We start from the raw sequence: 21,277 nt of genomic DNA on the forward strand, positions 1-21,277 counted from the left end.
TGGAGGGGAAGCAATTTTGGACAACTGGAAAAGTACTGCAGATGTGGTGAGGGAGACAGCTAGGGCAGTACTGGGTATGACATCTGGACAGTGGAAGGAAGACAAGGAGACTTGGTGGTGGAATGAAGAGGTCCAGGAAAGCATAAGGAGAAAGAGGTTGGCGAAAAAGTTTTGGGATAGTCGGAGAGATGAAGAAAGTAGACAGGAGTACAAGGAGATGCGGCGTAAGGCGAGAAGAGAAGTGGCAAAAGCAAAGGAAAAGGCATATTGCGAGCTGTACAAGAAGTTGAATAGTAAGGAAGGAGAAAAGGACTTGTACCGATTGGCCAGACAAAGGGACAGAGCTGGAAAGGATGTGCAGCAGGTTAGGGTGGTAAAAGATGCACATGGTAATGGACTGCATTTATATAGTGCTTTTCCATCTGCATCAGACGCTCAAACCGCTTTACAATTATGCCTCACATTCACCCCGATGTCAGGGTGCTGCCATACAAGGCGCTCACTACACACCAGGAGCAATAGGGGATTAAAGGCCTTGCCCAAGGGCCCTTAGTGAGGCGGGGGATTTGAACCCATGATCTTCTGGACTCAAGCCCAACACCTTAACCACTAGACCATCACCTACCACTCGGGCAGTAATGTGCTGACAAGTGAGGAGTGTGTGCTGAGAAGGTGGAGGGAATATTTTGAAGAGTTGATTAATAAAGAAAATGAGCGAGAGAAAAGGCTGGATGATGTGGTGAGAGTAAATCAGGAAGTAAAAGAGATTAGCAAGGAAGAAGTGAGGGCTGCTATGAAAAGGATGAAGAGTGGAAAGGCAGTTGGTCCAGATGACATTCCAATGGAGGCATGGAAATGTCTAGGAGAGATGGCAGTAGAGTTTCTAACCAGATTGTTTAATAAAATCTTGGAAAGTGAGAGGATGCCTGAGGAGTGGAGACGAAGTGTGCTGGTTCCTATTTTCAATAACAAGGGTGATGTGCAGAGCTGCAGTAACTACAGAGGCATAAAGCTGATCTGCCACAGCATGAAGTTATGGGAAAGAGTAGTAGAAGCTAGGCTTAGAAAACAGGTGAAGATCTGTGAGCAGCAATATGGTTTCATGCCGAGAAAGAGCACTACAGATGCAATGTTTGCTCTGAGAATACTGTTGGAAAAGTACAGAGAAGGACAGAAAGAGTTACATTGTGTGTTTGTGGACTTAGAAAAAGCTTATGATAGGGTGCCAAGAGAAGAGTTGTGGCATTGTATGAGGAAGTCTGGAGTGGCAGAGAAGTATGTTAGGGTAGTGCAGGACATGTACAAGAATAGTGTGACAGCGGTGAGATGCGCAGTCGGAATGACAGACTCATTCAAGGTGGAGGTGGGATTACACCAAGGATCAGCTCTGAGTCCTTTCTTGTTTGCAGTGGTGATGGACAGGTTGACAGATGAGATCAAACAGGAGTCCCCATGGACTATGATGTTTGCAGATGACATTGTGATCTGTAGTGAGAGTAGAGAGCAAGTTGAGTCTAGTCTGGAGAAGTGGAGATATGCTTTGGAGAGAAGGGGAATGAAAGTCAGTAGAAGCAAGACTGAGTACATGTATGTGAATGAGAGGGAGCCCAGTGGAATAGTGCAGTTACAAGGAGTAGAAGTGGTGAAAGTAGATGAGTTTAAATATTTGGGGTCAACTGTTCAAAGTAATGGAGAGTGTGGTAGAGAGGTGAAGAAGAGAGTGCAGGCAGGGTGGAGTGGGTGGAGAAAGGTGGCAGGAGTGATTTGTGACCGAAGAATATCAGCAAGAGTGAAGGGGAAAGTTTACAAAACAGTAGTGACACCAGCTATGTTGTATGGTTTAGAGACAGTGGCACTAACAAAAAGACAGGAGGCAGAGCTGGAGGTGGCAGAGCTGAAGATGTTGAGATTCTCTTTGGGAGTGACAAGAATGGACAAGATTAGGAATGAACATATCAGAGGGACAGCTCAGGTGGGACGGTTTGGAGACAAAGTCAGAGAGGCGAGATTGAGATGGTTTGGACATGTGCAGAGGAGGGACCCAGGGTATATAGGGAGAAGGATGCTGAGGATGGAGCCACCAGGCAGGAGGAGAAGAGGGAGACCAAAGAGGAGGTTCATGGATATGCTGAGAACATGCAGGTGGTTGGTGTGACAGAGGAAGATACAGAGGACAGGGTGAGATGGAAACGATTGATCTGCTGTGGCGACCCCTAACGGGAACAGCCGAAAGACAAAGAAGAAGAAGATGCAGAACTGTAAAAAAAAAAAATTCATACTTTGGAAAAATACTAAATGGCAATAAAAACAACATAAAGGAAACAAGGAAAATACTGAATACTATTATAACAAATAAATCCAAATCAAATAACTATCCAACATATTTTACGTATAAGAACAAAGGTGGATATGATATGAGTGAAGTAGTGAATAGTTTCAATAAATTCTTTGCTAATGTTGGGCCAGCTCTGGCAGCTAACATTCCACATAGTGCAGCAGATAACTGAAACAATCCTTCACTTGGCGATACAAGCACCAGATTTGGCATGAAGGTTTTTCATAAATCAGTGTTTGAGAAAAAGTGCTGGCCACTTGAAAATCCAATATGACAGCCAGGTAGGAGTCAATGAAGAATAACACAGGGTCAAAATTTAAAAATGCTCCAATCATACTGAAAGTTATACCAAATTATGTGTCTGATCACAAAGATAACAAAAAGGTATAGCTTGGACTATATATGACTGAATGTTATGGAGCTATGCGGTAAAAACAGCAAGAATGGTAAGAAAGGTCAGTTTCAGTTTGCACAGGAGTCAAAAGTTAAAGTTGCTCCAATTTTGTTAGAAAGTGGTGCAAAATATTGGTTGAACTAATAGGATTAATAAATGGAATAGTTTTGAATGTGCTGAATGCTTGGTTTGCAGAGTAAATGTCAAACAATGTTGACGTTCATTGGATTCTATGGCATATGACGTATGTTACCATGTAACGTGACAACGAAGCATGACACATGGTGCAAACTATTCCTTTTTAAACCCCTATTAACTCAACCAATAATTTGCATCACATTTTACAAAAATTGGAGCAGCTTTAGCTTTTGACCCCTGTACAAACTGAAACTGACCTTTGTCACCATTTTTGCTGTTTTTACCTTATAACTCTATAACATTCAATCATAGATAGTCCAAACTATACCCTTTTGGAATAGTTATGATCAGACACATAATGTGGTATACTTTTCAATATGATTGGAGCATTTTTAAATTCTGACCTCTGTGTAATTCTTCATTGACCCCTACCTGGCCACCATAATGGATTTTCAAGTGGCCAGCATTTTTTTCTCAAACACTGATTTATGAAGAACATTCATGCTAAATCTGATGCTTGTATGACCAAGTGAACAATTCTGGCCAAAAGTCATACTTATCTGCTCTACTAACACAGCCCATGAGAAAATCAACAATTAATTGACAGAAATACACACAATGTTTCTTGGTCCAGTAGATGAAAGGTAAATTATTAAGGTAGTTAGTACATGAAAAAGTCAGTGGATCATAATGATGTACATATGTCGTTAGTAAAGCAAATAATTACTGAAATCCAAAACCATTAGCATATATTTTTAATAAATCATTTCAAACTGGAATTGTTCCAAACAGTAGGAAAGAGGCAAAAGTGATGCCTTTATTTAAATCTGGCAGCAAGCATCTTTTTACAAATTACAGGCCTGTGTCTCTATTGTCACAGTTTTCTAAGATATTGGAAAAGCTTTACAATAGCCGATTGGATCAATTTATAGAACGACATAACTTGCTGGATGAAAGTCAATATGGTTTTTGAACAGGTAGGTCCACTGCAGTGGCACTGCTCAATCCAGTCGAGGAGATCAGTAGTGATGTGGACCAAAGGGAAATAGTAATAGGTTTATTTATTGACCTGAGAAAGGCTTTTGATACAATTGATCATAATGTATTACTTCAAATGATGGAACTGTACGGGATCAGAGGAGTGGCTTTGAACTAGATTAAAAATTACTTACAAAACCGGAAACAGTTTGTTAAACTCGGGGATTGCTGCTCTTCGTATCTGGACATCGTTTGTGGGCTTCCTCAGGGTTCTGTTTTGGGACCAAAATTATTCATTTTGTACATTAATGATTTAGGTAAAGTTCAGATCTGTTTAAGACAGTTCTGTTTGCAGATGATACAACCCTGTTTTGTTCAGGGGAAAATTTGCAGAAATTATTGTCTGATTTACATACTGGAATGATAAAGTTAAAGAGATAGAGTTAAAGAGATAATGAAAATAATGTTATTTGGGAATTACAATAAAGACATACAAATTCAGTTTCTGTGAAGGCTCTCAGTTGTCCAGGTGGTTTCCATAGTAGAGAAGCTTGAATCTTCGACTGGACTGGGTTGCTTAACGCGAGGACGTTTCGCTTCAAATCGCAGAAGCTTCCTCAGCTAAAATTCTTGCTCTGGTAGTCTGACTTCTGTCTTGACCTTTGTAGAGAAGAACAAATAGAAGCCACAAAAGCTGGAGTTTTAACCTAACCAGACCCCTCCTACCGAGAGGCAAACTGCTATTGGCTAGTGACTAAACAATTGCTTTAATTACCACTTATTATGCTCTAGTTAGCACCCTCCTAATGACAGGGTAGCTGTCCCTCCTAACAATGGGACTGACGCCTCTCCTGACGAGTCTCCTGACGAATCTCCTGATGATGTGAATTACTCATTACCATGAACAAAAGACTGAAACTGCTTTGACATGAGTACCCCTTTGTAATCAGGGGACAAAGCGTGTCTCAGACCCCCTCCCCGGTTAAGGCTGGGTTTCAAATGTTTCACATACAATGCCTCCTTCACTCCTCTCTCAAACCATTTCTTCTCTCTGGCTAAGATTTCAACTTCTTTGTCCTCAAATGTGTGGTTAGTGTCTTTAAGGTGGAGATGAGCTGCAGACTGAGGTCCACTGGTGCCCTCTCTGCGGTGCTGGTATCGCCTTTTGTGTAACGGCTGCTTAGTCTCACCTATGTAGTGTTTGTTACAGTTTTCCTGACATCTGATGGAATACACTGTTTGTAACTAGGGATCCTGTTTGTAACTAGGAATCCTGTCCTTAGGGTGAACTGTCCTTAGGGTGAACTAATTCCTGTCTCAATGTGTTAACAGGTTTAAAGTAAACTGGGATTTTGTGCTGTCTGGAGACCCTCTGTAGTTTTTCCCCTACTCCTGCTAAATAAGGGAGAGATACTTCTCTTCTTCTTGTCTCCATCTCCTGTCTGTCTGGTCTCTTTGTTCTCTGGGACTTCTGCACTTTTTCCAGGGACCATCGTGGGTACCCACATATTGTGAGGGCTTTCCGGACAAGTTGTTGTTCTTTAGCCCTTCCCTCTGTAGTTGTGGGCACCTGTAGGGCTCTGTGTTGAAGAGTCCTGGTCACCCCGAGCTTGTGTTCAAGGGGGTGGTTTGAGCCAAAGAGAAGATATTGGTCAATGTGAGTGAGTTTTCTGTAAACCCCTGTCTGGAGCTGCCTGTTCTCGCCAACTGTTTTCCGACTGTGTCTCCGACTGTGATGTTATGATTCTCTCATTGACCAGGTCCTCCTGTGTAGTTCTGAGCTTTCTCAGAATCATCCTTACCCCATAAAGTGAGATCTTGCATGGAATCCCAGACCGAGGGAGATTGACAGTCATCTTGTGTTTCTTACACTTTCTAATAAATAATCATAACAGTTGTTGTCTTCTACCAAGCTGCTTTCCTGTTGTCCTGTAGTCCATCCCAGCCTTGTGCAGGTCTACAGTTTTGTCCCTGGTGTCCTTAGACGGCTCTTTGGTCTTGGCTATAGCGGACAGGTTGGAGTGTGACTGACTGAGTGTGTGAACAGGTGTCTTTTATACAGGTAACAAGTTCAAACAGGAGCAATTAATACAGGTAAAGAGTGCAGAATAAGAGGGCTTCTTAAAGAAAAATTAACAGGTTTGTGTGAGCCAGAATTCTTGTTGGTTGGTAGGGGATCAAATACTTATTTGCAGCAGTAACATAGAAATAAATTATTAAAAAATCATACATTGTGATTTCCGGATTTTTTGTTTTAGATTATGTCTCTCACAGTGGACATGCACCTAAGATGAAAATTTCAGACACCTCCATGATTTCTAAGTGGGAGAACTTGCAAAATTGCAGGGTGTTCAAATACTTATTTTCCTCACTGTATGTATGTGTATGTGTGTGTGTATATATATATATATATATATATACACACATACGAGGTCTGTCCAAAACGTAACGGGCCTTTTTATTTTTTTCAAAAACTATATGGATTTGAATCACGTGTGATTGCATCAGCCAAGCTTGAACCTTCGTGCGCATGCGTGTGTTTTTTCACGCCTGTCGGTTGCGTCATTCGCCTGTGGGCAGTCTTTGAGTGAGCACTGGTCCACCCCCCTCGTCGGATTTTCATTGTCAGGGAAATGTCTGAATGATTTGGAGCTTTGCTGCATCAAATTTTTCCAGAAACTGTGAGAGACAGCCAGGTGGACACCATTCGCTAAATTCAGATGGCTTTCAGGGACGATTTTATGGGGATTACACAGATTGAAGAGTGTTACAGCCGGTTTAAAGACCGCCCACAGTGGCTGAGAGCACACCGCGTTCTGAACGGCGATCGACAGGCTCAAACGACCAGATCATTTTCAAACTGAACGCTGTGTTGATCCGGGACATCGTCTGACTACTACAGAAATGGCAGAAGACGTGGACATCAAGACTTTTTTGGCACATTCCACTGTTACAGGAGTTTTTGTCATGGAAAGAGGAGCGGAGGAATGCACCACTGTGCCACGAATGGCGTGGGACAAAACCACAGGAATTCGCGTGTCGGGACGGAGCTGCATGGCACAAAGCAACACCGTGATGAAGCCTCACAGGACATGTTCTGGCATGTCCAGCTAATCCACAATTTCTCGGATAGTCACACGACTGAAAAGCCACTGAAAGCCGTCTGAAAGCCATCTGAAAGCTGTCCTGTGAGACAAACATGGAGGTGGTTTTGTGCCGCACCATTCGCAGCACGGTGGCACATTCCTCCGCTCCTCTTTCCATGACAAAAACTGTAACAGTGGAATGTGCCGAAAAAGTCTTGATGTCCACGTCTTCTGCCATTTCTGTGGTAGTCAGACGACGTCCCGGATCAACACAGCGTTCAGTTTGGAAATGATCTGGTCATTTGAACCTGTCGATCGCCGCTCGGAACGCGTTGCGCTCTCAGCCGCTGTGGGCGGTCTTTAAACCCTCTGTAACACTCCTCAATCTGTGTGATCCCCATAAAATCGTCCCTGAAAGCCATCTGAATTTAGCAAATGGTGTCCACCTGGCTGTCTCTCACAGTTTCTGGAAAAATTTGATGTGGCAAAGCTCCAAATCATTCAGACATTTCCCTGACAATGAAAATCCGACAAGGGGGCTGGACCAGTGCTCACTCAAAGCCTGCTCACAGGCGAATGATGCAACCAACAGGTGTGAAAAAACTCACGCATGCGCACGAAGGTTCAAGCTTGGCTGATGCAATCACACGTGATTCAAATCCATATAGTTTTTGAAAAAAATAAAAAGGTCCGTTACTTTTTGGACAGACCTCGTATATAGATTAGGCGACGTGTGCCAATGATGAGGAATTTGGGTTTATTGATTATTTTAAGATATCTGTGTTTTGCTGTTGCAGGGGTGGTGGCCAAGTGGTTAATGCACTTGGTTTCAGTGCAGAAGGTTCTGGGTTCAAATCCCACCCCTGCCACATTTCTCCATGTAATGTGGAATTGCGTCAGGAAAGGCATCCGGCGTAAAACCTATGCCAATTCAACATGCAGATCTACCTTAGATTTGCTGTGGCGACCCCAAGTGCGAAACAAGGGAGCAGCCGAAGGGACTTACATCGGTGTTTTGCTGTTCTGCTCACTTTGTTTGTTTTGTGGTTTTGTTGCGATAAGTAAAAGTTGCTGATGTAAAAGGGGCAGGTGTATATAAGCTTTGCTTCTACCTACACCCTTTCGGTTGCATGGGTTGATTGGCTGAGAAATCAGTTTATTTATTTTATTTATCTTGTTTTATTTTGTTGCTAAGGTCTTTTTCCTTGAACCGAATAAACTTGAAACTTGAACTTATTATTGTTATTCTTCATTTATCTGGCCTATTCTAACAATATACACTGTATAAAAGAAAAAAAAATCATGTTACTCTCATGTTGATCAAAACTATCATTAAAAGTTTGGATGGGCCTCAGAAGAATTTCAGATTCCAAAGCAGGCGCAGCATTTTTATGTTAAGGAAGGACACAGGCCAAAAATTAAATGTTGATATTAAATAAATATAATATATATATATATATATATATATATATATATATATATATATATATATATAGTAATGGTCTTTTTAAAAAAAAAATTTTTTTAGCTTCCAATTTTCTATAGGAATACAAACTTCCTACAGGCACTGCACTAGTACATATAAAATATTATATTTCTCTCTCTCTTTCTCTCTCTCACTCTCTCACTCTCTGTCTCTCAGAGCCCATTCAGTGCATGCCTCGCTGTGTTGCCAGGTCAAGACAAATAAGCAACGACAGCTTCAAAAACAAGGCTTAATCAGACCCAATGATGCACTGTTTCTTTCTCTTTTTGCTCTGTATGCACCACTCTGCATTTAATCATTAGTGATCGATCTCTGCTCCCCTCCACAGCATGTCTTTTTCCTGGTTCTCTCCCTCAGCCCCAACCAGTCCCAGCAGAAGACTGCCCCTCCCTGAGCCTGGTTCTGCTGGAGGTTTCTTCCTGTTAAAAGGGAGTTTTTCCTTCCCACTGTAGCCAAGTGCTTGCTCACAGGGGGTCGTTTTGACCGTTGGGGTTTTACATAATTATTGTATGGCCTTGCCTTACAATATAAAGCGCCTTGGGGCAACTGTTTGTTGTGATTTGGCGCTATATAAAAAAATTGATTGATTGATTGATTGATAACCCGTTATGTCCTCTGTGTTAGGAGAAACATACTAAACGGAATCCACTTGGAGTTTGTTGGGGTGGGGGTTTGTGGGAGAGGGAATTACACTGCAGCACCGATATTATTAATGTGAGGCTGTGAACAGACAGACAATGGCTAAATAAAAAAGGTACTGCATTGGGGAAAATACCAATCATGCATATTAAAAAAAGTGTCATCGGATTTTCCTGTCAAGTAAACATATTGTTTCAAACCCTAAAACCACAATCAACAGTGTTTTTGCTGTTGCACCCCCAGGTGACTATAATCAGACCTGACAATTCTACCTAGCGTAGAGTTCTCACTCTCTCTCTCTCTCTTATGTGAAGGTGTCACTGTTATTTCAGGTTTAGACTATAACCACTGTGAAACAATCAGAAAATAACAGTACCCACCATCAATCCAGCCTCCGCTAACCTGGCAGCAGGTGGCAGTCACATCTATGGAATAATACATTGGCAAAACAATGTTGCACTTTCAATTGATCTGGTGCATCATTGTTAACCAGATACATAACCTCAGTATATCTTATTTTAATTTGGTGACTTCCAAAATTATAGCATTTATTGTTTTTGAGTTATTGTAATTGTGTTAACAAACTGGAGGGGATGAACTCATCCATTCATCTGTTTATTGCATGGTGCATGCCTAGGCTTTTACAAAGCATTGCAACAAATTAGATGCAATAATTTCTTCTTCCTCAAGCCGCCTCATAATCGCTGTCAGCTTGCCATTTATTAAATTTGTAGGGGAGCCTAAACAAAGACGGGAAGGAAGTCCACTGCTTCCATGCAGCGGGGAGACGGAGAGAGGGCACAGGTCAAAAATAAAAAAAAAAAAGAACAAAAACACCTGAGTGGAGAGACATGAGATTCCACACATCAGAGCTCTTTCATGTATGTTTGTGAATATTAGACATTAATCAAAATGGTTGAATGCATTTGAAGTACTTGAGGTTTTTTTTTTTTTCTGAGTAGTTTTGCTGCTGAGGTTTTGAGATTCCACTCCACACCAAAACACCACATTGTTGGAACTGAAAGCAAAAGTAAATACACTTAAAATCACCCTTTTTACTGCATCTGAGTGTGAGTGCAGAGCTACAGTAACCATAATACTGGAAAAAATATCAATTGATTGAAAAAACTGCAATTGATGGAGTTTTTGCAGATCATAGGAATGAATGTGATAATCAGCAAGTTACAAATCGACATACAAATGAAAACATAATTTGCATTATGTAGATGTAGATGTAGATAGCTTTTATTGTCATTGCCATAACAACAACGAAATTTCCGCACTCACATTCCACATACAAACAGCAATTAATCTACAATTATTGTTTACCGTAATAATGGCACACATCAGAATTAGGACAGCACATATACATTTGACATTGTTTATGTGCACTAAACTTGAAACAGTCCGTTTTCCTATTGAGGCGATGTGAGTGTGTTGGTAGCCACTGCAACTGTCAAGTCACGCCGCCTGCCAGCTTGGGAAAGAAAGGAGGCCTGCTGCAGGGAGGGAGGGGCAGGAAAAGAGGTGAGAGGAGAAAACTGGAGCATGCTTCAGTGCATGTGTAAGTCTGTCAGTTTATCACAATTTCTCGGATAGTCACACGACTGAAAAGCCACCGAAAGCTGTCTGAATCTTCCGAATGGTGGAAGAGCTGGGTATGTCACAACATGTCCTGTGAGGCTTTAAAACGAAGGCGCTTTTGCTGCGCCATCAGCTTCGTGCCAATGAATTTCGCTGCAACTCTTTTCATGGCAAAATCTTCTGTCACATTGGAATGTGCCGAAAAAGTGCTGATGTCCACCTCTTCTGCAATTTCTCGGATAGTCACACGACGGTCCCGCATCACCACAGCGTTCACTTTGGAAATGATCTGGTCATTTCAGCATGTTGATGTCCGGCCGGAGCGCTGCATGCTCTCCACCATTGTGCGGCCGTCTTTAAACCGGTTGTACCGCTCCTTAATCTGTGTGATGCCCATAGGATCGTCACCGAAAGCCGTCTGAATAATCCGAATGGTTTCCACCTGGCTGTCTCCCAGTTTCTGGCAAAATTTGATGCAGTTGCACTGCTCCAGTCGTTTCGCCATTTCCTTGCAAAGACAACACGACGAGAGACTCCACCCATCCTCACACAAAGGCTGCATACAAGAAAATGACGCAACCAACAGGCGTGAAAAAATTCACACGTGTATGAAGGTTCAAGATTGGCTCATGCAAGCACACGTGATTCAAATCCATCAGGTTTTTGAAAAAAATAAAAAGGTCGGATACTTTTCTAACAGACCTCGTATATATATATATATATATATATATATATATATATATATATATATATATATATACAGTGGTCCCTCGTTTATCGCAGGAGTTACGTTCTAAAAATAACCCGCGATAAGCGAAATCCGCCAAGTAGTCAGCGCTACTTTTTGCAATTATTATAGATGTTTTAGGCTGTAAAACCCCTCACTACACACTTCACACTTTTCTCAAACAGGCATTAACATTTTCTCACTTTTCTCTCTTGTGTAAACACTCTTTTTTTCTTCTGGGCGAGAAGATTATAAACAGACACACGCAGAACACAATGCACGTGCTCTCCCTTCGCTCACTGCCTCCGGAGGTACGGATGCGGGACCCGCAAAGAATCCAAGTCCTCTCTCGGTGGCCACGGAGCTCTGCGGCTGCGGTCAACATCCGCATCAAAACAGTGAGCGTAGTCTCTGGGCCTGTTGCCAGATTTGGCGCAGCTCTGCACAGCAGACAGGAGGTGCGAGTGGCCCGCTGAGGCAGTGAGAGCAATCGTGGTGATGCCGACCGGTGGCGCGACTGGCCCGCCTGATAAGGATGCAGAACACAATGCGCTGTTAAAAACAAAACCATGCAAAACTGCACTAAAAAAATCCTCGAAACTGCGAGGCCGCGAAAGCTGAACCATGTTATAGCGAGGGTCCACTGTACACACACATACACACACACAACCCCACTTCCAATGAAGTTGGGACGTTGTGTAAAATTTAAATAAAAACAGAGTACAATGATTTGAAAATCCTCTTCAACCTATATTCAATTGAATATACCACAAAGACAAGATATTTAATGTTCAAACTGATAAACTTTGTTGTCTTTGTGCAAATATTTGCTCATTTTGAAATGGATGCCTGCAACACATTTCAAAAAAGTTGGGACAGTGCAACACAAGACTGGGAAAGTTGAAGAATGCCTAACTGGAAACAGGTGAGTGTCAGAATTCTTGCTGGTTGGTAGGTGATCAAATACTTATTTCATGCAATAAAATGCAAATTATTTAAAACTCATACAATTTTCTGATTTTTTTTAAGATTCTGTCTCTCACAGTTGCAGTGTAGCTACAATAAAATTTACAGACCTCTCCATTCTTTGTAGGTGGGAAAACCTGCAAAATTGACAGTGGATCAAATACTTATTTGCCTCACTGTATGTGTGTTGTGTATGAGTCCTGTCACATTGTTCCCTATCAGGCCTTTTGCCATGTTCATTGATTCATGTGGGGCTCTTTACAAAATACCACTGTGATTTTAACCTGCAATGCTTTAAGAAACACCAGTTAAAGGTGCTATAAATGATTTCCTGCTGGTCAATCTTGGCCCAGAATCTCAGGACGAAAAAAAAACCTTCTAACACTTCTCCTGAACACTCCTTCATCAGTACGGTGCAGAAGGAACAACAGTTGGAGCCATTTAACAAGTGAAACAGCTCTCCATATGAAAAAACCCATCCATTCTTAGTCAGCAGCCTTTTTAGCTTTTTAACATGATTTCTTAGACAAATTTCTGGAAACTTGCTACAGGAAGCACCAGGGCCCTAAAGGCATAGGCATACATGTCAACCCCTTTGAGAGTCCACCTGTATAACCAAGTGAGAAAATCCATAAAATCAGCACAAAATCCTTATAACCTCCAAATTGCACCAAAATCAGTTTTATTACGGTACACACAAGCGCATAGCGTTATCACATAACTGGGTTTTTGTCCACATATTATGAGTTGCCACAATGACATTAAAGTCAGGATCATTAGTATTTCCTCCACAGTTGAATTTCAAACAATAGAGATCTAGTATTCATGTGTCAAGCTGAATTTTATAGAACTGAATGTGTCAAATTTAGTTGTTTTTTACTGAAACAAGAACTGTGTGTCACTAGTGGAAATACATTCATAAAATCATGAAAAATGAATCGAATATAATGAACAAAATAAAACATACCTCAGAACTTCATCAAGTTTATTGAAAATCGCCTCACCAGTGCTGATGTTGCATATGGGCATGTCGATGATCCTCGACTCCACCCCATGTGTTTAATAAACACACGGAGCGATACCATATATTGCAGCCTTTTGTACTGCAATATATTGATACCATTATCGATTCCGCTTATTGATCTGATTCTTTATCGATACCTCTTGTGATTTTTTTTTTGTGTGTGTGTGTGTGTGTGTGTGTGTGTGTGTACTAAAAGCAAGCTTTACAGGTTTTCTATGTCAGCAGGTCAAAGAGCTTTTTCTAATCGTACACCCGCTCTGTGGGTCTTCCTGCAACCGCGAGGCAGTTGGAGTCTGTGGACATTTTTAAATCAAGCCTTAAAGCCTATTTTTATTCTCTTTCTTATGAATAGTTTTTATTTTTATCTGTTTTATTCTTTTACTTCTGTTTTTATTTATGTATTTGAATTTTTTTATTTTTATTTATTTATTTAAATTTTTTTATGTTGAACTGTGTGAGGTGCCTTGAGATGGATTTTGTTGTGATTTGGCGCTTTATAAGCCGATTAAATTGAAACTGAATTGAACAACATTTCATTGAGTCTTAAAGTAAAGAAATATGAAACTGGTCACTGGATCCTTAAACTTTGGACATAATAAACTCTACATGGTGGATCCTTGATCTCTGGACATAAATAGAATTAAACAAAATCTGTAGTTTTTGTCAAAAGCATTTCCTTTCAGACATTTTGGCATGAAGGTCTTTCCATATATCTGAGCTGAGCTCTTACAGCTGGCTGTGCTTCACGTCAGCGTCAGTTTAATTCATAAAGAACACAGGATGTCTCATTTTGGGAAGAAAAAAAAAGTTTTAGTCGATTGTAGTTTATTTTCTGTATTAGAGCGTTTGGAAAGAGGTGTCATTTTATTTAAAGCGGCAATTTTGTGCCAACGGAACGGAGGACGATTCTTGTTTCTTGACTACAACATGACAAGAGTCCCAGTTAGTGACTTTAATCCACACAAAAGCGACTCACGATATTTTAATGGCTTTGAGAGGAGTTAAGAAGCGGACTTCCGCTTTTGAAGAGCAGCGAATCAAAGAACCACAAGCCAGTGGTTTGAAGCATTGCTTCAGTGGTTCACGCATCAAAGTGGAGTCGCGCTGCAGAAACGGTTGATTACAGACCCGCTGCAGACCAAACCCTGAATATCCGTAAGACTTTATTAGTACGTCCGTATGACTCTGAAACTCTGAAAAATCTGTATAATTTACGGACAATCTGTATAGGTTAACATGTATGCATAGGTTTTGCCAAACACCTCTGTCCAGTGACCTCATGACAACATAAGCTCTTCCAAGGTCTCTCCTAATCTCAAAGGTAGAGGAACCGGAGACATGAATGTCACTATCGAGCTAGGTGGATGTCTCTACAAGTTCAACACTTTTGCTTCATACAGACACATACACTTCTGATGGCTGAGTGTAGAAAGCAATTGAAATCCAGCATCTTCAAACATGGGAACTACTGTATATGCATCATAAAAAAACATGCTTATTAGATTTATCCTCCTTACATAGCCAGTGACCATGGCACTATGCAAAGATCTGGAGTGGCTGCCCACTGCTCCTCATGTGATCCCATTGATTCAAAAATGTCTGTGATTACAATGAGTTAAATGCAGAAACATAATTTTCACAATTTTGATTACTCACTCACTCACCCAATCATCTTCAACCGCTTATCCGGGATCGGGTCACGGCCAAGGTTGATTAATAAAGTAGAAATTAGTAGTTGTAGTAGTCTTGTTCCAAGACTTAACCTCTATTTGAACTTTTTAGTATGATATTCATGTATTGCATATCCAAGTGTTCAGAACACTGTGCAACGATATAATCTAATAATGGAAATATGATTAAAGTTTTACTAGGATGCAGGCGAGAATCATTGTGGTTCTGAGTATTAAATGGTTTGTGCATTTACACAATCCATTATTTTGAGTTTGACATTTCTATTTAATTTTGATCATGAGGTAAAGATTTACTTTGAGGAAAAAGTGATCATATATATATGTGTGTGTGTGTGTGTGTGTGTGTGTGTGTGTGTGTGTGTGTGTGTGTGTGTGTGTGTGTGTGTGTGTGTGTGTGTGTGTGTGTGTGTGTGTGTGTGTGTGTGTGTGTGTGTGTGTGTGTGTGTAAAATCAAAAATTTTGACTTGAGGGCCAAAAAAAGCAGTGTTAAAATTGTCTAATGACATTGAAAATTTTGCAAGCACCTGTAGTAGATGTCTCTCACATTCATGCTTGCTTTCCTTTCAGACTGTTGCCGCGTGGCACAAACAGGGACTGATCATGCAGTGAAATGATTCCCACGTTATGTAATCAATCTGACGTTTCCTCATCGCCGGGGCACAAACACAGTGACACTTCTTTGTAACCCCATGCCAATCTCCGTGGAGACACCGTAGCTGCAGCTCGCTTGGCCACAGGTTTGATAGGATGGCCTCACTTTCTCACAGACGGCTGTGGAATTTCAATTAGGCAAAGAAAAGTACTTCCCTTCAAACTCGTGACCAACTATTTTTAACTGATTGTTCTGTCAAGAAACTGCTTTTGTTTCTTTATAGATTTGTTTCTTTATAGATTTTTCTCCCAAGTATATGATCTAAACCATTATAATACAGTGATTTTCAATCAACATTTTTCAGGGGAGGGAGGGGTCAGATGAAGAGAGGCTGTCGTGTATCACCCAAGTGTTTGGCCAAGTTCTACTTCCACGGCTTTAGGAATTAAAGTTGATAAAAGTATAATGTGTCTGGTTGCTCCCTCATGAGCAATTTTTATTTAAGAACACAAAATCCCTCAAATCCACTTTGTGCTCACTATCATTATTATTAATGATTTTGTGCTGAGAAGCTTCAACAATTCATGTCTGACGTTCATTAACAGAGATTTTAGCTTTACAGATAGGTAATGTGTTCACGCTCAAAACATTTTCATCTTTGAATAGCAAATTTCTCAAAGCGGAAAAATATCTATAATTGTTAGACAATCTCTCATATTGTGAAAATGTCAGCTATGCACAAGAACATTTGATAAAATGGATAAAATTATTCTCTTTCATTCCGTATGCACCCCCCCCCCCCCCCCCCCCCCCCCCAATTACTTTCATTGTCATAAAAAGTGATGTGACATTTTATTTACTGAAAAGTTGAAACTTCTGAAGAATCTTACCGGAGCACAGTATTTAAATGTGAAACAATTGTGGTTGACAAATTTAACCTTTTGAGTTTGTCTGAGTTTGACGAATTCTTATGAATAGACCATTGATTTGCAATTATTTTACGTAACAGTGATCATCTGTCTCATTGGTGATAAAGCTTTTTAATTGCTTGAAAGAGTATTTTGATTAGCAGACAATGAAATAATATAATGACAAAAAATGTGTCATTTTGAAAGTCTGTGCTCAAATAAAAGTTAATTACAATATGTTACCAAGCAGGTCACAAACTTTCAGGCCTGATCAGTTCTTTGTTTCTTTAGAAAGATGTTTGTGTCCAGTCACAATAGATCAATAATTCACTATAGAAACATGGGTTTTGTTGTGAAAGTGTAGGTACACGGACCCACAACAGGGGGCGTAAAAGAATGGGCAATGGATAAGCCAAACAGTAACAATTTAATGTTGTAAATTGTGCACAACGGAATACAGACAACAATCAGTTTGGGACTATAGTCAATTACACGTTGGGTGACGTGTGGGCAGGCTTGTGGATAGGAGACGCCCATCCAGAACCGAGCCGGATCCCACACGGCCCTCACCGCCAATGGATCTGAAGAACACCGGAGCCGCCAAGTCCTGGGTCCCCAGGTGGTCACCGTCTCCAGCTGTCAGACCTGGTACTGCTGGCAGGGAACAGAAACAGCACAGGTGAGTGTGAGTACGCACACTCAGTAATCCCACAGTCTGTGTTCTTTTGGGAGGGAGCACCTCCACCTCCAGTCACACACTCGTGCAGCTCCTGTCTAACCACTTATCTGGTTGGGGTGTGAAGCGAAGCCGTCGCTGATCACACCAAACGCCAATCCCACAGATAAGGAAAACACCACAGGAAAATGGCTGCAAAGAAGTTCAGAGTATTACTCAATGTTTTAGTTCAGCAGAGAAAATTACCTCCAAGGTAGCTGATTTCTCGGCGAGGAGGTGGAGTTGCAGTCCGGCCTTTATGGTGATGGTGATGAGTTGACTGAGTGACAGCTGGTGCTGATTATGAGTGACAGCTGTCACTCCCAGTGGCTCCGGCGCCCTCTCGTGCTTGAAGCCCGCACTCCAAGCAGGGTGCCATCTGGTGGTGGTGGGCCAGCAGTACCTCCTCTTCAGCGGCCCACACAACAGGTTTCAGACAAACACATTCATTCATCTAGATTGGTTGGTATGACTGTCTGAAACAACTGTGTGTGTGTGTGTGTGTGTGTGTGTGTGTGTGTGTGTGTGTGTGTGTGTGTGTGTGTGTGTGTGTGTGTGTGTGTGTGTGTGTGTGTGTGTGTGTGTGTGTGTGTGTGTGTGTGTGTGTGTGTGTTTTAATTAAACAATCAATCATGAGATGGGGCTGGTTTCATTATTTTGGATTCTGTCATTGAATAGTAAGGAATTATGTTTTAATTTATACAGAGCAGGTAATCATGGAGGAGAGTTGAGTCATGATGACAGCCTACCTTCTATAAGGGCCCCTTCACACATAGTGCGAAGTTTGGTCAATGTCTGATCGATTACGGCGAAACAATTCAAAATTAGCGCACCATGAAACATTGCGCCAATGGGAAGGCGTGCACGAACTCTCACACTGGGTTCGTGCACGCACTGGTGTCTTTCAAGCAGGAACAGTGCCAGGTGCAACACATGGCGCCGCTTATGTGGAAGAAATAAAAAATAAAACCAGCTGGAACCACATCACACCACTTACATGGAATAAAAAAAAAAAATAAAAAAAACAGACCACCCATGGGACGCAAACTCATGCCTTTCAAAAGCTCTGATTACCCATCAGCAACTTTACCACTGAGCCATGCAGCTGTTCTTTGAAAGCTGCGGGAATCTGCCTCATATCAGGAAGGACATGGAAGTATTACCAAAAAAAAATTAAAATCATATAAAAATGTCACATTTATCAAGCGATCAATACAAATATGATCCGTTCTGTTCCTCTGTAGATTACCCATGGTCACAGACACAGTCATGAAATGACATAAATGACAAGCCATGTGCTCTGATGTCCACAATTACTGGTCCGGTGCATCCAGTCGGCAGCGCGCTTGTTCTCTCTGACATGGATGTCTTGTGGATGGCGTGCCACAGCACAGACACCCGCCCGCTGCATGTTCTGATCTGACGGTCCATTTCAACCTGGCATGCTGTTGATGTCCGCTCCATGTGCATGCTTGATGGCTTGTTGCCACTGCGATATATGTTTTTATGTCCACGTAAATACAGCAATCAGACACACGCGCCTCACAGTGGACAGTTGGTAGTCCATGTCTGTCCAAACACAGTAGGTATTGTTGTCCAGCTGGAATGTCCAGAATAACAGATCACCACAGCTGCTTCTGTCATAGTCACACCTCTCGTCAGTTCTCAGCGCACACACCAAAGCCATACTCGTGTGGTACTTAGACAAATTTCTCCGCCAGTACGACAGTGGTCATCTACAGTCTGCTATTGTGCCAAGAGTGCAACTGGCAACACATTTTCTAAGTGCTATGCGACCGGTATTAGATGTTCATGCGTGTCACCTGCAATTTGGCAGACACCTGCCGCGAGAGGGTGTGATGGGTTCGCACAGGGCACACTTTGTCTTTCAGCCGTAAGTAAGTCCCTTTGGCTTCTTCCTTGCTTCATTCAGTCACCACAGCAGATCTGAGGTGGATCTGCATGTTGATTTGGCACAGGTTTTACACCGGATGCCGTTCCTGATGCAACTCCATATTACATGGAAAATGAGCAGGGGTGGCCTTGAACCGGACACCTTCTCACACCTTCTCACAACAGAGGAAAGGTGGCCCAAAAAATTGTTATTAATCAATCAATCAATTTTATTTATATAGCGCCAAATCACAACAAACAGTTGCCCCAAGGCGCTTTATAATGTAAGGCAAGGCCATACAATAATTACGTAAAAACCCCAATGGTCAAAACGACCCCCTGTGAGCAAGCACTTGGCGACAGTGGGAAGGAAAAACTCCCTTTTAACAGGAAGAAACCTCCAGCAGAACCAGGCTCAGGGAGGGGCAGTCTTCTGCTGGGACTGGTTGGGGCTGAGGGAGAGGACCAGGAAAAAGACATGCTGTGGAGGGGAGCAGAGATCAATCACTAATGATTAAATGCAGAGTGGTGCATACAGAGCAAAAAGAGAAATAAACACTCAGTGCATCATGGGAACCCCCCAGCAGTCTAAGTCTATAGCAGCATAACTAAGGGATGGTTCAGGGTCACCCGATCCAGCCCTAACTAAGCTTTAGCAAAAAGGAAAGTTTTAAGCCTAATCTTAAAAGTAGAGAGGGTGTCTGTCTCCCTGATCCGAATTGGGAGCTGGTTCCACAGGAGAGGAGCCTGAAAGCTGAAGGCTCTGCCTCCCATTCTAGTCTTACAAACCCTAGGAACTACAAGTAAGCCTGCAGTCTGAGAGCGAAGCGCTCTATTGGGGTGATATGGTACTATGAGGTCCCTAAGATAAGATGGGACCTGATTATTCAAAACCTTATAAGTAAGAAGAAGAATTTTAAATTCTATTCTAGAATTAACAGGAAGCCAATGAAGAGAGACCAATATGGGTGAGATATGCTCTCTCCTTCTAGTCCCTGTCAGTACTCTAGCTGCAGCATTTTGAATTAACTGAAGGCTTTTCAGGGAACTTTTAGGACAACCTGATAATAATGAATTACAATAGTCCAGCCTAGAGGAAATAAATGCATGAATTAGTTTTTCAGCATCACTCTGAGACAAGACCTTTCTAATTTTAGAGATATTGCGTAAATGCAAAAAAGCAGTCTTACATATTTGTTTAATATGCGCTTTGAATGACATATCCTGATCAAAAATGACTCCAAGATTTCTCACAGTATTACTAGAGGTCAGGGTAATGCCATCCAGAGTAAGGATCTGGTTAGACACCATGTTTCTAAGATTTGTGGGGCCAAGTACAATAACTTCAGTTTTATCTGAGTTTAAAAGCAGGAAATTAGAGGTCATCCATGTCTTTATGTCTGTAAGACAATCCTGCAGTTTAGCTAATTGGTGTGTGTCCTCTGGCTTCATGGATAGATAAAGCTGGGTATCATCTGCGTAACAATGAAAATTTAAGCAATGCCGTCTAATAATACTGCCTAAGGGAAGCATGTATAAAGTGAATAAAATTGGTCCTAGCACAGAACCTTGTGGAACTCCGTAATTAACCTTAGTCTGTGAAGAAGATTCCCCATTTACATGAACAAATGGTAATCTATTAGATAAATATGATTCAAACCACTGCAGCGCAGTGCCTTTAATACCTATGGCATGCTCTAATCTCTGTAATAAAATTTTATGGTCAACAGTATCAAAAGCAGCACTGAGGTCTAACAGAACAAGCACAGAGATGAGTCCACTGTCCGAGGCCATAAGAAGATCATTTGTAACCTTCACTAATGCTGTTTCTGTACTATGATGAATTCTAAAACCTGACTGAAACTCTTCAAATAGACCATTCCTCTGCAGATGATCAGTTAGCTGTTTTACAACTACCCTTTCAAGAATTTTTGAGAAAAGGAAGGTTGGAGATTGGCCTATAATTAGCTAAGATAGCTGGGTCAAGTGATGGCTTTTTAAGTAATGGTTTAATTACTGCCACCTTAAAAGCCTGTGGTACATAGCCAACTAATAAAGATAGATTGATCATATTTAAGATCGAAGCATTAAATAATGGTAGGGCTTCCTTGAGCAGCCTGG

General features: G+C 41.5%; 1 protein-coding gene across 1 annotated transcript; it reads right to left on the minus strand.

Annotated features, from left to right (window-relative positions):
- Nucleotides 1-19,801: 19,801 nt before the first annotated feature.
- Nucleotides 19,802-20,692, minus strand: LOC117520945 (the record flags this gene model as incomplete). The annotated part of the gene is made up of 1 exon (XM_034182282.1): nt 19,802-20,692. A coding segment is annotated over one exon (891 nt), but the record flags the coding sequence as incomplete, so codon positions are not given.
- Nucleotides 20,693-21,277: the final 585 nt, after the last annotated feature.

The sequence above is a fragment of the Thalassophryne amazonica genome, chromosome 11 (assembly GCF_902500255.1).
Source record: "Thalassophryne amazonica chromosome 11, fThaAma1.1, whole genome shotgun sequence".
Taxonomy (NCBI): Eukaryota; Metazoa; Chordata; class Actinopteri; order Batrachoidiformes; family Batrachoididae; genus Thalassophryne; species Thalassophryne amazonica.